The 15,135-nt window shown below is 41.3% G+C and overlaps 1 protein-coding gene across 2 annotated transcripts in view; it reads left to right on the top strand.

The window, feature by feature from the left end:
- The first annotated feature begins 5,382 nt into the window (after positions 1-5,382).
- LOC105704492 (Fanconi anemia group J protein homolog) overlaps positions 5,383-15,135 on the top strand; it is an 80,488-nt gene continuing 70,735 nt past the window's right edge. For both annotated transcript variants that reach the window (XM_012433773.1, XM_012433764.1), the window contains exons 1-3: positions 5,383-5,531; positions 5,955-6,714; positions 6,836-6,947. In XM_012433773.1, the coding sequence (XP_012289196.1) occupies positions 5,443-5,531; positions 5,955-6,714; positions 6,836-6,947 (961 nt within the window). In that variant the 5' untranslated portion in view covers positions 5,383-5,442. The remainder of the gene's footprint in view (positions 5,532-5,954; positions 6,715-6,835; positions 6,948-15,135) is intronic.

The following is a 15,135-nucleotide window of genomic DNA, read 5'->3' as shown; positions in this document are numbered from 1 at the left end:
TATTAGCGCAGGGAATTTCTGGGTGCTCGCGTAATTTCCCGATAGAGGAATTTCACGAGTAGTGGCCTTCTCGTATAAAATATCCCCCTTTAGATAAACACGGGTCGCCTAACCTCGAAGTGGCGGTTCGAATTTTGGCCCCTTGGCAGAGTCGATAGGTACGATAAGAGAGAATGCAATAACACGGTGCCAAGTTAATTAAGGTGCGGTGGTTGCGCTAGGAGGACGTGGGAAGCACCCTCTTGTTGGGCAGTGCCCTCTATCGGAGGAGCGCATCTATTGACCCCGTGATAAGATAGGGAAGTCATTCGGCGGAAACGGTGATCCGTCAGACGTGCATCGAGGCGAGGTCAGCCTTGAACGGAAAAGACCATATGCGGCCTTCTTATCGTTGGTGCTTTCTACGGAACGATCGCACGCACGTTCGATACGCGAGTGCGTGGGCACATGTCGTGAGCACTTAAGGCCTTTACGGATACCTCGCATAACAGTAGATATAAGAGTAAGAAGAGAAACTGGTCGATTAGTTATCGAAAATTGAAGGTGATATGATAGGGTCATTCCGTACATATCGAAATGTACCGAGGTACACATAAAGGCCTTTAAATCTTGAAAACGCCGAGCGGCGCTGAAACGGGCGGAAAAGAGGGCCAAATTGAGTAGACCTATGTCCGAGACCCTCGACCAAAACTAAAACAAAAGAATCATGCTGGCTGGGGACAGAGTGATAAAGAAACGGCCTATCCAGGCTCCCAGTGACGGGAATCTTTTGTCCTCGCCCTTCGGGGTCGAGACGCGTCGGGGAAAAATTCGCTTCTTCAAATGGAACTATGAGATGGGAAAAATTAGCTCTTCATGTAATGTCCAGAGACACGTAGAGGCGGAATTTCGTGCAAAGATACTCTTCAGGGCCTCGATACGTCTGAAACTTAATTCCACCAACTGCGCGATAAAAAAAGACATTTGCACTTTTAGCAAAGGACAGCATTACCGATAAAGTTTTGCTCTTACTGTAGGAATAATCGCACCAACAAGAAAAAAGTTTCCATCTATATATCGAATCGAAGATGGGGAGCTTTCTGTAGAACAAATGCTTGCGAAATTAGCAAATGAATTTGCTGCAGCCGCGAAAACATATTCTTGTCACTATTCAAACGAACGAGGGAGATACAATTTGTTGTTGCTTGAAAAGAATATTGCAACTATGAATAGAATTGGTGTTGCCTCGGTGAAGTAATTGTTTTTCTTTGTTATCAATATAAGAAAACTGATTCTGGCGATAAATTTTGTTGGCCCATTTTCAAGAGTCCACGTTTGTTGTCGCAAGTGAAATTTCTTACGACGATTGAATTCCTTTTCCGCGGGTGGAACTGCAAATTCGGAAGGAAAAATTAGCCCTCCATGTAATAATCGGGAACATATCGACGGGGAATCGCGAAATATTCTCGAGGAGGAGGGGGCGTGCCGTTTGTGCGTTCCTCGTGGTTGCTAAAGCAGGCAGGGGCGGCGCTGGAGGGTAAGTGGGAGATTAAGGGGTGCCGGATGAATCGGTTATTTTTTTCCCCGGGGAGGTATCCGGGGACTCGAGAGTGCGTAACTCCGAGTCACTTTATCGGGACCGCTCGAAGTCGGTATCCCGCTGCCGAGACGGGGCAAAAAGCCCCGCAATTACTTTCTCCTGTTTCCCGTTGAATTACCGAGCTGCCGGTGGCTGGGTTCTCCTTCTCGCGAGAGGAGCGCCAGCCAAGTGACGAGCCGTAATCGTAAAGCTCGTCGCAGCAAATTAGCGAGGGAAACGCGAGGAGAGAGGAGACGCCGAGGAGGGCACCAGTATTTAAGGAATCCGGGACAATAGATTCTCCGTGAAGGCACCGTCGAGGGACATCGATCAGATGCGATCACGGCGGAATTAGCCGTCCCTTGCACGACTCCGAACTACCTTTTCTCTCTCCCTCTCGGCCCCTCTTTCGTCGGGATATTCGCGCTCTCTCGCAACCCCATCTCCGATCGGCTTCGAAACCGCCCCCGGCCACCTCTCCCTCTTTTCTTTCTTTATTCAGCCTCGAAGAAAGCTCCGCAACGAACAATCCCAGGCGATTTCGTTGACGGAAGAGTTTTGTACAAACCGACCGGACAACGTCGATTGATTCCCCGATTGGCCTGCTTATCCTCTCCCGCTTGTTCTCCCCGCGGCTTTTGTTAACGGCACTCACCGAGGAAGTACCGGGGAATTACCTACGGGAAGATAGCTGCTCCTCGCAGGGTCGAAGATGCGCTCGAAATGTGGAGGAACGATATCTTGCTTTTCACTTAGTCTGGCGTTGATATTTCGGTATTTATTTTTTATCTTCTGGAAGTATTGGGCGTGGACCTAGAAAACGAAGTGGCTAGGAAACGGAGGATATTTCTTGTCCTCAAATTTATCATGTCTGGGATGTACCAGGGAATTAACAATGAGAAGATAGCTACCCCTCACTTTGTTAAAGATGTGTTTGAAAAGTGTAGGAACGCCATCTTGCGCCCCTTTCATTGTCATTTTTCCGATCATTTTTCTTCTCAACAAAGTAGTTGTTTCTTGCACTTGTATATGATATAGGCAACGATATGTATTTATTTCAGTCAATTAATCTTTTTTCTCCGCGTAGGGACGCCATCTTGGATCTCCCTTCTCTTTTCTTCAATCCGATGTCGCCGTTTCGTACATTTTATTTCGCCTTTTGGAAACGCCGCGCTTGGGCTTCTATTTTCGAGTTTATCCTAATTTTTCATTTAATACGAACAGGCTCGCATGAAAAATCTTGCATTGTTGCTAAGTCACGACACTGGTTAACGTTTGAAAGTTGTACACGAAATTGTCAATTTCGCGGGCGAATGTTGATCATACGGACTCGAGAATAGGGTCTATGTGCTTAAAAAACGAAGAGTTCGTTAATCAGTCCCATGATGCAACATCTCCCAACTTAAATCACGACGAATTATGGCAACCGACAGAAATTAATCGTCCCAGGTGGCCGGGACGAAAGTTTGGCACACGGGTCGTTTAAAATCGAGAGATCCCTGGCCACGCGCGGGAACTTGGCAAGAACGACAACCTCTTGGTCCATCCCCGTATGACAAATCGTGAATATCATGAAAATAGTCCAAGACCCGGGAGGAACCGAGAGCATGAGAAATCGGTCCATTGTGCGACCGTAAATATAAAATGGGAGCGTTTTAGCCCTGCCCCTGGAGGGGAAATAAAAATGCTCGGGCTTGCGAACTCCAAGAGTTGTCCAGCAATCACAGCTATGCGCTGCTCTTCCTCGGAATGGACAGCCCCTAGGGTCGAAAGGAAGGGACGAGCTGGACGAGCCACGCATTTCGTATTCCTCGCGCATTGCCTTTATCTCCCCACATTTTTATTGCATGCTGGAGTAAGAATATCTTTTATTTATATTTCATATTTCGTGGGTACCGCATCGCCCACGCGGTTAAGATAGGGTGGATGAATGTCCACCCACATGCCGGACCTTCACGGGGTGAGTCCGAAATAAGGGATTAGGGACCCTAGACTGAGAAAAAAAATGTATCGAACCAAAGAAATATTTTGGTAATTCAAAGAATTATTATCTGACTGGAATTAAATTAAAGAAACTGTCGTAATTACGAAGAAAACTTGCATACAATTTATTTGAGCTTAATTTAGTTAAATCATTATTTTTGGAATTAACAAATTATTTCTTTGGTACTAGACTGAGAAAAAGAATTCATTGAATCAAAGAAATAATTTGATAATTTAAAGAATTGTTATCTGACTCCAATTTACTTGAAGAAATGGTCGTAATATCGAAAAATGTTTGTATCCAATTTATTCGATCTTATTTCAGTCAAATCATTCTTTGAATTAACGAAATATTTCTTTGGTACTATTCAAAGAAATATTTCTCTGGTTCAATGAAATCTTTTACTTAGTGCGAGTGTCCCTCGTTGAATTGATGGATTAGCTTTAAAATATGTTAAAGCAGACTGAAAAATAAGAAATACATATTCCTTTTTTATCGGCGGAAAAATACTTTAAGGGGGTGGAACGGCTCTTCAAAAGTGGGGGGGGGGGAAAAGATGCATTGAGCCAAACGCTAATTTCTTTGAACAGTACCAAAATATTTTATCAATTCAAAGAAATATTATTTAAGTAATTTCATTTTTCGAAAAAATCTCTTTTTTTGGTTTTTATCCGGGATAAACACAAAATGTTTTTTAAAAAAATGTAATTTCGCGAATTTCAATACCTTTATTAGGACCTCCATATCCACATGCTAATATTTAATATTATTCAGTGCACCTAGTTCGGAGAAGAATTTTATATTTTAATTTTTTTTAATATATACGTGACACTTTCACAACACCTTAAGAGCGGGAGCCAATCCCAAAAGGGTGCAGCAACAAAGTAAAAGGTCGAGAGAAATATTCGAGGTATATAGACCGTAAACCGTGGAGGACAAAATGTAATCCTATATTCCAAGACCGTTGAGGGGTGTTACACGCAATTTGGCGCATTTCACAATAATCACCCCCGTTACGCCCTCGGTATATTTTACGAGTATCACCCTGTGCGTACATAACTCTCGGCTCGCTGGCCGAGCTTAAGGATTTCGTTCTTTCGAATGCAAGCTTTGCACGAGGGAGCTATGTCTACCCGGGCGTGTCTAGAGATTTTAAATGATTTCCTCCGAAACGACGCTGCGTCCGTGCCGCTAGTAAAACTTATTCCGTAGTCTCGCCGTGCTTTCAGGAATGTCTTCGGTGTAAAACACCTCTTATGTAACGCGTGAGGAAAATGGTGGCATGTAGACTCCAGCATGTACAGCCGAGCACGTATAGTTGAGCACGAGACCAAGAATGCAGGCTGCAATGAATGATCTTCCTATATCTGTGACGCCCATTCCAATTATGCAGAATACTCGATAGAATAATTATCTAGAGTCACTTACCATCTATTGTACCATTGGAAATACTTTATGTTCGAGGCTGTGGTACTTCTTCACCTTCTGGAAAAAGCACAAAAGGAATTTTATATACTTCTAGATATATGGGGTTTTCCGATAAGTCAGAAGTTTTACTTGAAATTAAATGGAACCTGCGAGAGATAGTCTGGTGCTCATTGTTTTATATTTAAGTTCATTCAATGGCGTTATCTGTAAATGGGAATACTTTCTGTTAAGGCATTTCGTGGCCAGATAATTTGAGAATAAATTTATCGAAGGCGAAGATTGTTTTATTGAGTCCGGTTCTGTTTCCAGATTTGAATTAACCTCCAGTAGCGGAAGTGCACAGTTTCGCCGCGAGGCGACGCCTCTCGGAGTCACCACGAGGCTGGGAATCGTAGCGCGCGAAATCGTCAAGATTGTTGAGATATTCACTTGCCAAGAGACGTTTAAGTTCGTTTTTATTCTGTGTTAAGTGATGCTTGAAGTTTTTATCGCTGCGGTAATATCGGTTTTGATCTACACTATCATTAGGTACAGGTGTCACGGGTGGACTATCGATTCGAAGTGAGTAAGACGACGTACGTCTTAAGTTAGGGAGGTTAGGGTGCGCCAACAACGGACTGAAATGACGGCCACTGTTATTAAAATTTAAATCTATTTTAGAATTTTCTATGACAGGATGAATTAATGATTATAAAAGTGTGAGGTTAATGGGCGTCTTCGGCTACATCTACTTGATTACTATAAGAAATCTGTAAAGTTATTTTAAAGTCTTTGTCATGATCGTTGTGTATGATGTTTATTAATAATATAGATTTATTAATGCATTAAATTAATTTCAAGATAATAAGATATTTGAAATTATTGTGCAGACAGTTTAGATGCATAGTGATCTCAATCGTTTCATCTTAACGAAACGTGTATTGAGATTAATATTTAAGCAATGTCATATTGAAAAAAACTTATCACAGTTTTCTTTTGTCGCAGAATGTCTCGCAGGAAGGGTGCTGTTATCGGTGGTGATGCTAAGAAAAAAAGGTTTACAAGCCAATCGTGCCAGGTGGAAGTGATTGATATTTCTGATGACGACAGTTGTAATGAATCATCAGTTGATCGATCCATTACTAATTCTAAAAGAATGATATCCAGTAGTAATTTGACAAGTAAATTTGAATTAAGAGACCATATAATAACTGATGACGAAGAAGTCAGTAGTTCCGTGTTTTCGGGGGACCAAAGTGCAAGGGCATCGTCATCGTCATCGTCATCGTCATCGTTAAAACGAGGCGTATCATTGTTTTCTTGGCTCAGAACTGCAGTACCAAAGAATCAAAATTTTACAAGTTTTACATCTAAAAGTAACAAAAAATATCAACAGACTAATAAGGATGTTAACACATGCCCTATGACCGAATCGGATGACGATAACTTAGATTTTACAAAAGAATCTCTGTCTTCCTTCCGGGAAACTAATTCAACTATTATACATGATGACATTTCACACAAACAATCGGTTGACCAATTGAATTCATCAGAAGTAATGGAGGCGACTAATAATGAAAATTTAGACAAGTATAATGCATCAACAGACAGCACAGATTCAGAGCAGGAGGATGTTAAAACTATAAACATGACAGCTAAACCCGGTAGAGCCGAGTTAAGTCCCCAACACGATATGACAATTGCCGGCATCAAGGTCACACTTCCTGTAAAACCCTATTCCTGTCAAGTAGCAGTAATGAATATGGTAAGATTTTCTTTAGGACCATATCGTCCTAATTCCTGATATAAATAATTCCAAAAAGTGTATTCATTTTAACATATCTACCATTCAATTAACCCATATAACGTAATCCATTTTAACGCAGCTTGTGCAAGGATGTACAAAAGAACAAAACTGTCTTCTGGAAAGCCCTACTGGAAGTGGAAAGACCTTGGCCCTACTCTGCGGTACCTTAGCATGGCAAAATCACTACGCTGGTAAGTCTACAAAAAGAACAAAATTTCGAACAAAAACACCTTTCAGCGTTTATTTAAAATTTCATTTATTCGTATTTCTTATTTAAAACGATCATCCAGATTCAAGAAAAAATGTTTACACCATTTCCCATTTTACGTTTTTGAATGTAAAGTCAAATGGTACCAATCGGAGACATTAACATAAAAATTGAAACAAAATTAAATGTTTCGCGAACCATTTTGACAACTTTTAATCAACATGGAAATCAACGTTCATTTCATGAGTATACATCATTTATTACGGTACCTATTAAATTGTGTTTTATAAATATTAGCTCCAAGGTCTCGCAACACCTTGAAATGTAAGGAGGAAGGAAGGAAACGTAAAGTTCCTGGAAATCGCGAAATAGCGTGTCAAGAAACTCTTCCTGTCCTTCCGTCCTCTTGCGTCTATTTCAAGAAAAGATTGTCAAGTAGATCGGCTTCATAAAGATGAGCCTTAGTTACTTTCTTGTCTCGGTGAGCATTTTCAAGTTAGTCTTCTCCTTGGTTCCATTCCGCCCTCGAAATACGTGGCAGTCGCGTTTCTTCGGGGATTGTCTCGTGACGAACGGTCGTTAACTTCCGTCTCGTTTTGCCAAAGGGAAGGCAGCGCAGCTGCTCTCTTCGCCAGGGCACGGAATTTTCGGAGAGCGTGTGAATTTCGAAAATTAGAATCCTGTCACGTTACGCGTCTCCAAGTTCGTCGTGCCGGCACCCTTCCACCTTTGCATGGTGGCCGAACTTTCAACTTCGCCCCGACGTTCCTAGAAGCCCGGGGGATCCCCAAATCCGACTCTGCGATAGTTTTCCCCGATCGATGGGAATTACGTGAAAAAATATTACCATGGCCCTACGTTGCTGTGGAATTACTCAGAGATAATTTAATGATTTTTATATTAATTATTTGATAAGGTGATAGTGACTACACCCTATAACAAATTATCGATAAACGTCGATTTTTTGTACATTCAAATAATTGACGGTCTGATATTAAAAATCATATTCTCTCAAGAATTTTTCGAAATGATACTTAAAATATGATGGTTCACGCCAAATATTGGTAAAAATAATATAGTTTTCTTCGATCGATGGGAATTACGTTAAAAATGTGAATACATTTCCACATTACTGTACAATTAACCACAGAAATTTCACATGAATTTAATTTAAATCAGTCTCGGCGATAGTTTTCCTCGATCGATGGGAATTACATAAAAAATATAACCACGCATTTACATAACTGTACATTTATTCAGAGATTATTTAATAATAATTATTTGTTGAGATAACAGTAACCAGAGCCTGCGGCAAATTATCGATAACCATCGATTTGTTGTACCATAAAACAATTGACTATTTATCGTGGAAAATCCCATTTTCTCGAGATGAAATAGCTCACACTAAGTAATGGTAAAATTAAAATAATGTTCCCTGCCCGATAACAGTTCCACAAAAAGATGACTATTTCGATTAACAATTATTACACGATCATAGTCTAGCGTTGCGATAATCTGCGGAAATCGCATTCGATTCATGCCGTTAAGCCCGCGGAGAATAATTAATAACCATCAATTTTGACGAGCCTAGGCACCTAGTAATCGGCGATTTGTTGTTGAAAAGCGCATTTTCTCAAGATATATGGAATCCTTGGCCGTAAAATATTTACGATCAACGGCCTCTAGCCTCGAGTAGAGTTGGCGCTCGTGTCGCCTTGGCTGTGCCATACGCATTACATCGATCGGCGATAATTATACGAATTACCGGGTAATTAGAGGAACTTGGACGTCGACATTGTAAGACCGCGCGGAAAAGCGGCATTTTAATTCATTATTGACTCGTAGGGCTAGGACCTGCACCGAAGGATTGCAAAAAAAGGATTGTTCACGCCACCACGAGCCCTCCCTTTGAAACATCCTGCATTAAAGACGAAGACATGGCGGCCATATTGTGCCATCGGCCCGAAGAACGCACGCCCGGTTATTACTGACTGTTATCCACGGTATTAATTGAATTCATTCGATCCCGCACTTTCTCGGAAATGGCTCCTACGCTTCCGTGCACGGAGCCTTTCATACTTACTCCGTGTGTGGCCAATTATTCACGATTTTCTGCAATCCAGACCGATTAGTCGGAGACGTCTCCGAGACGGCGGTCTCGTTAAAATGCAAATCGGCGCGTCGCACATGTCGGCAATTTGGAAAGTGATATTTTACACGAATTAACGGTTTCGCAATCTCGACGGGTTACTGCGTTAACTGGCTGGTGAAACTTCGTATTCGATGTTACTTTGGGACGGGCAGATGCGAGTCTTCGGATTTCAATTTCTTTAAACGCCCCGGGGAATTAATTTTGATCGACTCCCATAAGTAATGCCGATATGACCGGGCGTTTATTTATTGATCGATCATTTCTGGATCGGAGCATTTGGCAGGATCCGATATGCCGGTTCATCGGACTTTATCTGCCCCCTCAGTTGTATAAAGCTACTATTATCCGTATCGCGAGGCAGTTAGAAACGTCTAATGGTGACGTGTTATCCACGTCCGCGAAAATGGGGGACAATTAATTGCGCTGATTCATGGGCGAAGGTGGGTTTAACACCATCTGTCGATGATACAATGTTCACCCAATTTGTCGCTAGCTCGTATTAAAAGAAAGTAATAGGAAACATTAAATGATAATAAAATGTAAAAATCGGACGATTAAGAATTAGTGCTTTCATTGGTTATTGACGTGGCTATTTATAGAAGAGTTCTATAGCTGGATAGAAGGATTTGCAGAGATGTTGAAAAAATGATTTACCTTTTATCTACCCAGAACTGTTATAATGGCTCCACTCTGTGTGACGTATTTTCAATTTTAAGAAATTCCGTACGGTGGTCCTTTTCTTTATTCCACGTTCAACGACAATTGAAAATCGTCGTTCGAGGTATTCGTACAGATTGCATAAGTGTCCAGATTTTTGTGCAAGAAATCACCACATCCATCGCTAAATGTCGCCAAATTAGAACAAAAGTCATTTGAAATGATATGACGATAATAACAATACTTGAATGCGATAAAAATTCGCTGCTAGCTGCACATTTTTATTATACGATTAATTAATCGTGTAACAATTTCAATTAAATCAGTCAGACGTTGGTAAGGTCTTTGGCAATTTAAAAATCGGTCAAATTACGACTTTCTGACAAAAGTCGTCGGAAAACTCTATTAAAATCGGAGGATTTACGACGAATCGCAAGAATTGAGCAGGGCAGCTCCTACTTTGTAGGGGGTTAAATAGTCCGAAAGCGTAGCAAAGTTGAGTAACGTAAATCGGAATCAGAAGAGACGGCCTGGGTATCGGGGAGGTCAAGAAGGAGCATCGTTGTCAGGCGATTAGCTGGCCGTATGGAAGTCGAGGAGAGACTCGAGGAAAGAAGCCGGATTGCTCGAGCGGCAGCAGTAATGACGGCCAACGAGGGTGCCCATTGTGCCTTCGATAAATCGGCGATTCGGCATCGGGTCGAAATTGAATTTAACCAGCCGACCTCCCGCTCGGCACGATCGCGTGCCATTTCGAGTTCCGTCAAATTAAACGTTTCCCGACGTTAACGTCAAATTTGCGTGAGCGGCTTGCGAGGCGGCCGTCGTCGCGACGCTTCTCGGAAACGCGGCTTCCAGTTTCGCTTACCGGACGCCGGGATGAGACTTCGGGGAGCGACTCGCTTTCTCATGACATAAGTCATAAACGGCGACATCTCGGCCGACACGCGATCTGTCGCCCCCCTAATAATCAAATGCAAAGGCATTCGGTGTGCGCTTACTCGGCCGGAAGGGATAATGTCTGGACGAGTCTTTTCGTGCCGCTAAATACCGACAACCTGACGGCGCTCGTCGTCGATATCACGAATTACTCGTTATTCCCTCGCATTCGATAATCCTGTTACGGGTTGGTTACGAGATCGCCGTTTTCGGTCCCCGGCACGATCGTCAATTAGCGAAATCAAGAATTTTTTGGCTAGTGAAATCTTCTTGTCCCGAGATACGGTAATTTCAATTGCGCTTCGAGGCCGTCATCACGATAAGAAACGCCGTCGCCTGTAGGTGTACTGTGAACAAAAATTCATGAAATTCGTACATTATTTAGTACACAAGGTTATTGCAAATTTATAAATCGCAGTTTTCAGTTGCGGACACGATTCAATTTATCGAAATCGGGGACTTCTTCGGAAGTGATATCTTTTTGTCCCGAGATATGGTAATTTCAATCGCGCTTCTAGGCGACCGTCATGAAATCGGGGACTTTTTCGGAAGTGATATCTTTTTGTCCCGAGATATGGCAATTTCAATCGCGCTTCGAGGCGACCGTCATGAAAGAAACATTGTCGTCTATAGGTGTACCGTTAAAAAGAATTCACGAAATTCATATACTTTTAGTACATGAGATGCACTGAAAAAAGAAAATATCATAGAATATTAGAAATATTTCATCGAATAGTATCAAAGAAATATTTCGTTAATTCTTGTACTCTTTCGAAGGAATAAGAATTCCTGAATTCTTACAGGCGCGATCAAAGGTTCATACACTTACTCTCCGATATTTGTACACTTTTATCCTAAACTTCCGAATTTAATTATGCAAGAAATCTTGAAAAAAAAAAACAACTACCCGTTTCCTATATTTCGAGCAAATATTTTTACCAAACTAGCCTTAAAATGAACTGAAACACGTCGAGGAACTTGATCGACGTCGATAAAGATTTTTCTTAATACTTACGTTGTCGACATTCTTTTTTATATTGACAGCTGGGTCGAATATATTGGGTATTGTATTAAATGGCATACTCCACCTGTCGTTTTCGTACAATAATTATAAAGAAATCGAAGTAACACTTCAGAAATCGTCTGACTTCATGCTTTCTGGGGCGCTAATTGACTGCAGAGGGACCCCCTGCGCCATCTGTGATTTCCAGGTCAATTAAATTTTCACTCCGAGACCTCGTATTCCCATCGTTTTAGCATGGAAGCGCATAAGACACTTCTTTGCCTTTATCCCATTCAAATGCGAGTTTATCGATTACCAGAGTGTTCTAAATTGTCGTAAAATTGTCCTGACCCTTTCGTTTGTCATATCAGGGCTTTCGATAATTGTATATTGGTTGAAATATGAGAGCTCGACGCCATTTTGGTTCTGGTCTGGGCTGAGTTAAAAAATGTTTTTTGAAAAATCCAAATGTTGAATGTGTCAGGGCAATTCTTAGATGATCACGAGTAATGTATCAAAGTTTCGGACAGTTTGGTCCAATACCCTTAAAAAAAAAGTGTTGTATTCGAATCGACTGATTTGAAGGGGGTTTCACTTCACCTTAAGAAGTTGAATGAAATGAGAATCGCTGAAAAAGCTATCCCTTTTATCGGGTACATTTTAGGGTGGCCCTTGTTTACCATCGTTACTGATAATATTGGCCGGTTTCAAAGCTTGACATCAGCTATCTTGTTACATTTCGATGGTCGTCGAGCTACCTGGAACGGCATTGAGATTCTTATTACGGCATTCAAAGTTCGCCTGATAGTTCGTGCCCGAGAGAGGCTCTCGAATGAAGCCGACTCTTCCGCAGAGCTCTCCGAATTTTCCCAGAGCGCAGTCGGAATCGCGTATGTACACGTGAGGTCCTCGAGATATTACTTGGACGTCGACTATCGAGATTTGAGGAGCGCTCGACACGGCAGCGACCGTTACGTCGGAGTGTGACGTCGACCTGCACGCCATTTTCCCTCCGACCAGAACGTGATTTATTTTATATTTTAAAGCTGGCACTGTCAACTTGGGTTAGGACTCGAGTGGTACCGTTTGCTCCAAACTCGGAATCCAAACTCGTATAAATTAAACCCTCGAAGACACCCCGAAGTTTAATCGATATATTTCTTAACCCTTGACTACTGCCGCTCGTGGGGGAAACATTTGGCTGAATGTAATATTTTTCATATATTAAATTTTACGGAGGGATTTCACTGTGGAGTTTGGTGCATCAGATTAAAGCTCCCTTCCTACTTCTTTTGGTCAGGTTACTAAAAAACTCTTGCTTTACTTTGTAATTAAATAACGATTCTTTGCAGCAGCGAACTTTGTTACAGCTTACCCTTGAGTGGCAAGCCGTACCGATTTTTAGCAGAGAAGTTCTTTTTGACACTTTGTTCAAAAATATTTGAGCAAAAAAATTAGCTGAAAATTAGTTGGGACTTTAGCAATGACATTTAGTCACTTGGTTGCGGTTACTTTTGTTATAAGTTGTAGGAAAAAAATTATAATTCAAGTCAGAGTTGAAGCAGGTTACGCTTGAGTCATTAATTTTTGTGAGCACTTGAAAATCAGTGAGAACAATTTCCTTCTTTGAGAGCCGATTGCCATTGATTTCATATGAGAAACAACAATGCGATTCGGTAACAAGTGACGTTCGGCTTTAAAATGTTGACTGTATTTCGGTGATTTCCAACGATTTACAGTGATTTCTGCTCGCGATATCACGAAGAGAAAAAAGTTGTTATCATTACTACAATTGTGTTAGATTCAACAGCAATTGCTGGTAAATATAAGGACAGCAGTTCTACAAAAGAATAACACTACTCTTCTAAAAATGTTAAATGTACAATTACATTGAAGTACGCATTATTACAAAGAATGATTACATTTACAACAATACGACAGTTATATTTATAATCGTGACAGCATAAGGTGCTTACTGAAGTAACAGTTATCACATACATGTGTTTATGATAACGTTCACTAGTGTACTTCTTAATGTTGACACATGTAGAAAGTAACATGCAGCAACGTACTTATTACTGTTGGGTGGTTAGAAAATACAATACCGACATGTGTTTATTTGCTCATATAAAAACTACCACTGACAAGCGTATACGTTGCTGTTGCTGCATGTAAAAAGTATCCCTACAAACGGTATCCGTCAAAAAGATTTTAAATTATATCAACAGGTACATAGTAAAGCACATTCCTTTTAGGTATATTGCACCTTATTATTTCCACTGCACTAAATATTTGGGGTATCAGATGACGTCATAAATAAAGTATAAGACATTTATTCAAACAATCGTCCATGTGCTACTTAACCAAGTTATTGCCCCGAATTGAAAAAGTAAAACTCGATATTAAATTGGATCTAAAACCGAATCTCGAAGAGGACCGAATGATGCGTCTGGCAAAGTCACAATGAATAATGAACAATGAACTAACGGTTTGTGGGACTGCGCAACTAATGCATGTCACGACCCGAATGCTTCTCGTGGTGCGTCTTAGATGCGCAATTGGAACAATCAACAGTTTTTGCTTGTAAAAAATACTGGTACTGCGGTATATTTTATTATTTCCGATAGAGTTCTCGCTTTTAAATTTTACAACTGTGATGATCACTTTTACACGAACCTTTACACGTGTAATTTTTAGTTTCCACTGTTGTACATGTAACACTGACAGATGCAAATATAACTACAATTTATTTACAAGGATCCTGCAGTTGCTTCTGCAGCCGCTATGGTTAAAAGGACAAAAAATTATAATGACACCTACAATAATTGTTGTTAAGGTTACATCAATACTTTTACACGTGAGCATATGTAATGATTACAATATTATTTTTCTGCGTGATTGATCGGGGAATTAATTTCCCCATAATTTCAAGCGTTAAAATTCATGATTTCCCGAGTGAATGTCCCCTTGCCGCGAGATCATCGGAAACGAATCTTCCGTCACATAATGGAGGATCGGCAGGACGCAAAACTTCTTTTTTTTTTCTTTCCCGAGCGTTTCACCCCGGATGATCCGTACGAAAGGTTTGCTCCGTACTTCCCGCCATTTGCTTGAAGATTTTGAATAGGTGGTGCTCATAAGGGAGGGCCCGCTAATTAGGGAGGCAAAAGTCTAACTCCCCCCCCGAGAGTTCCCCGGCGGGAAGCTCGGAATAAATTTCGAAAGTTTATCGCGGAATCGCATGCCGAGCAATGTCACTTTATTACCGTCGAAGAGGACGAGGACGAGCTCGTGCTCGCACACGGGGCCCCGAATAAACCCGCGAACCAGGCCGCGCCATTGTGCCCAGGCACAGCCAACTTCGAAGTCATAATAATTATTGGCGAGCCCGGAATTATATATTGTATCGCGGGAGCATGC

Source organism: Orussus abietinus, unplaced genomic scaffold (genome assembly GCF_000612105.2).
Source record: "Orussus abietinus isolate OABI.00-Male unplaced genomic scaffold, Oabi_2.0 scaffold53, whole genome shotgun sequence".
Taxonomy (NCBI): domain Eukaryota; kingdom Metazoa; phylum Arthropoda; class Insecta; order Hymenoptera; family Orussidae; genus Orussus; species Orussus abietinus.
This window is presented reverse-complemented; position numbering and strand designations above follow the sequence as displayed.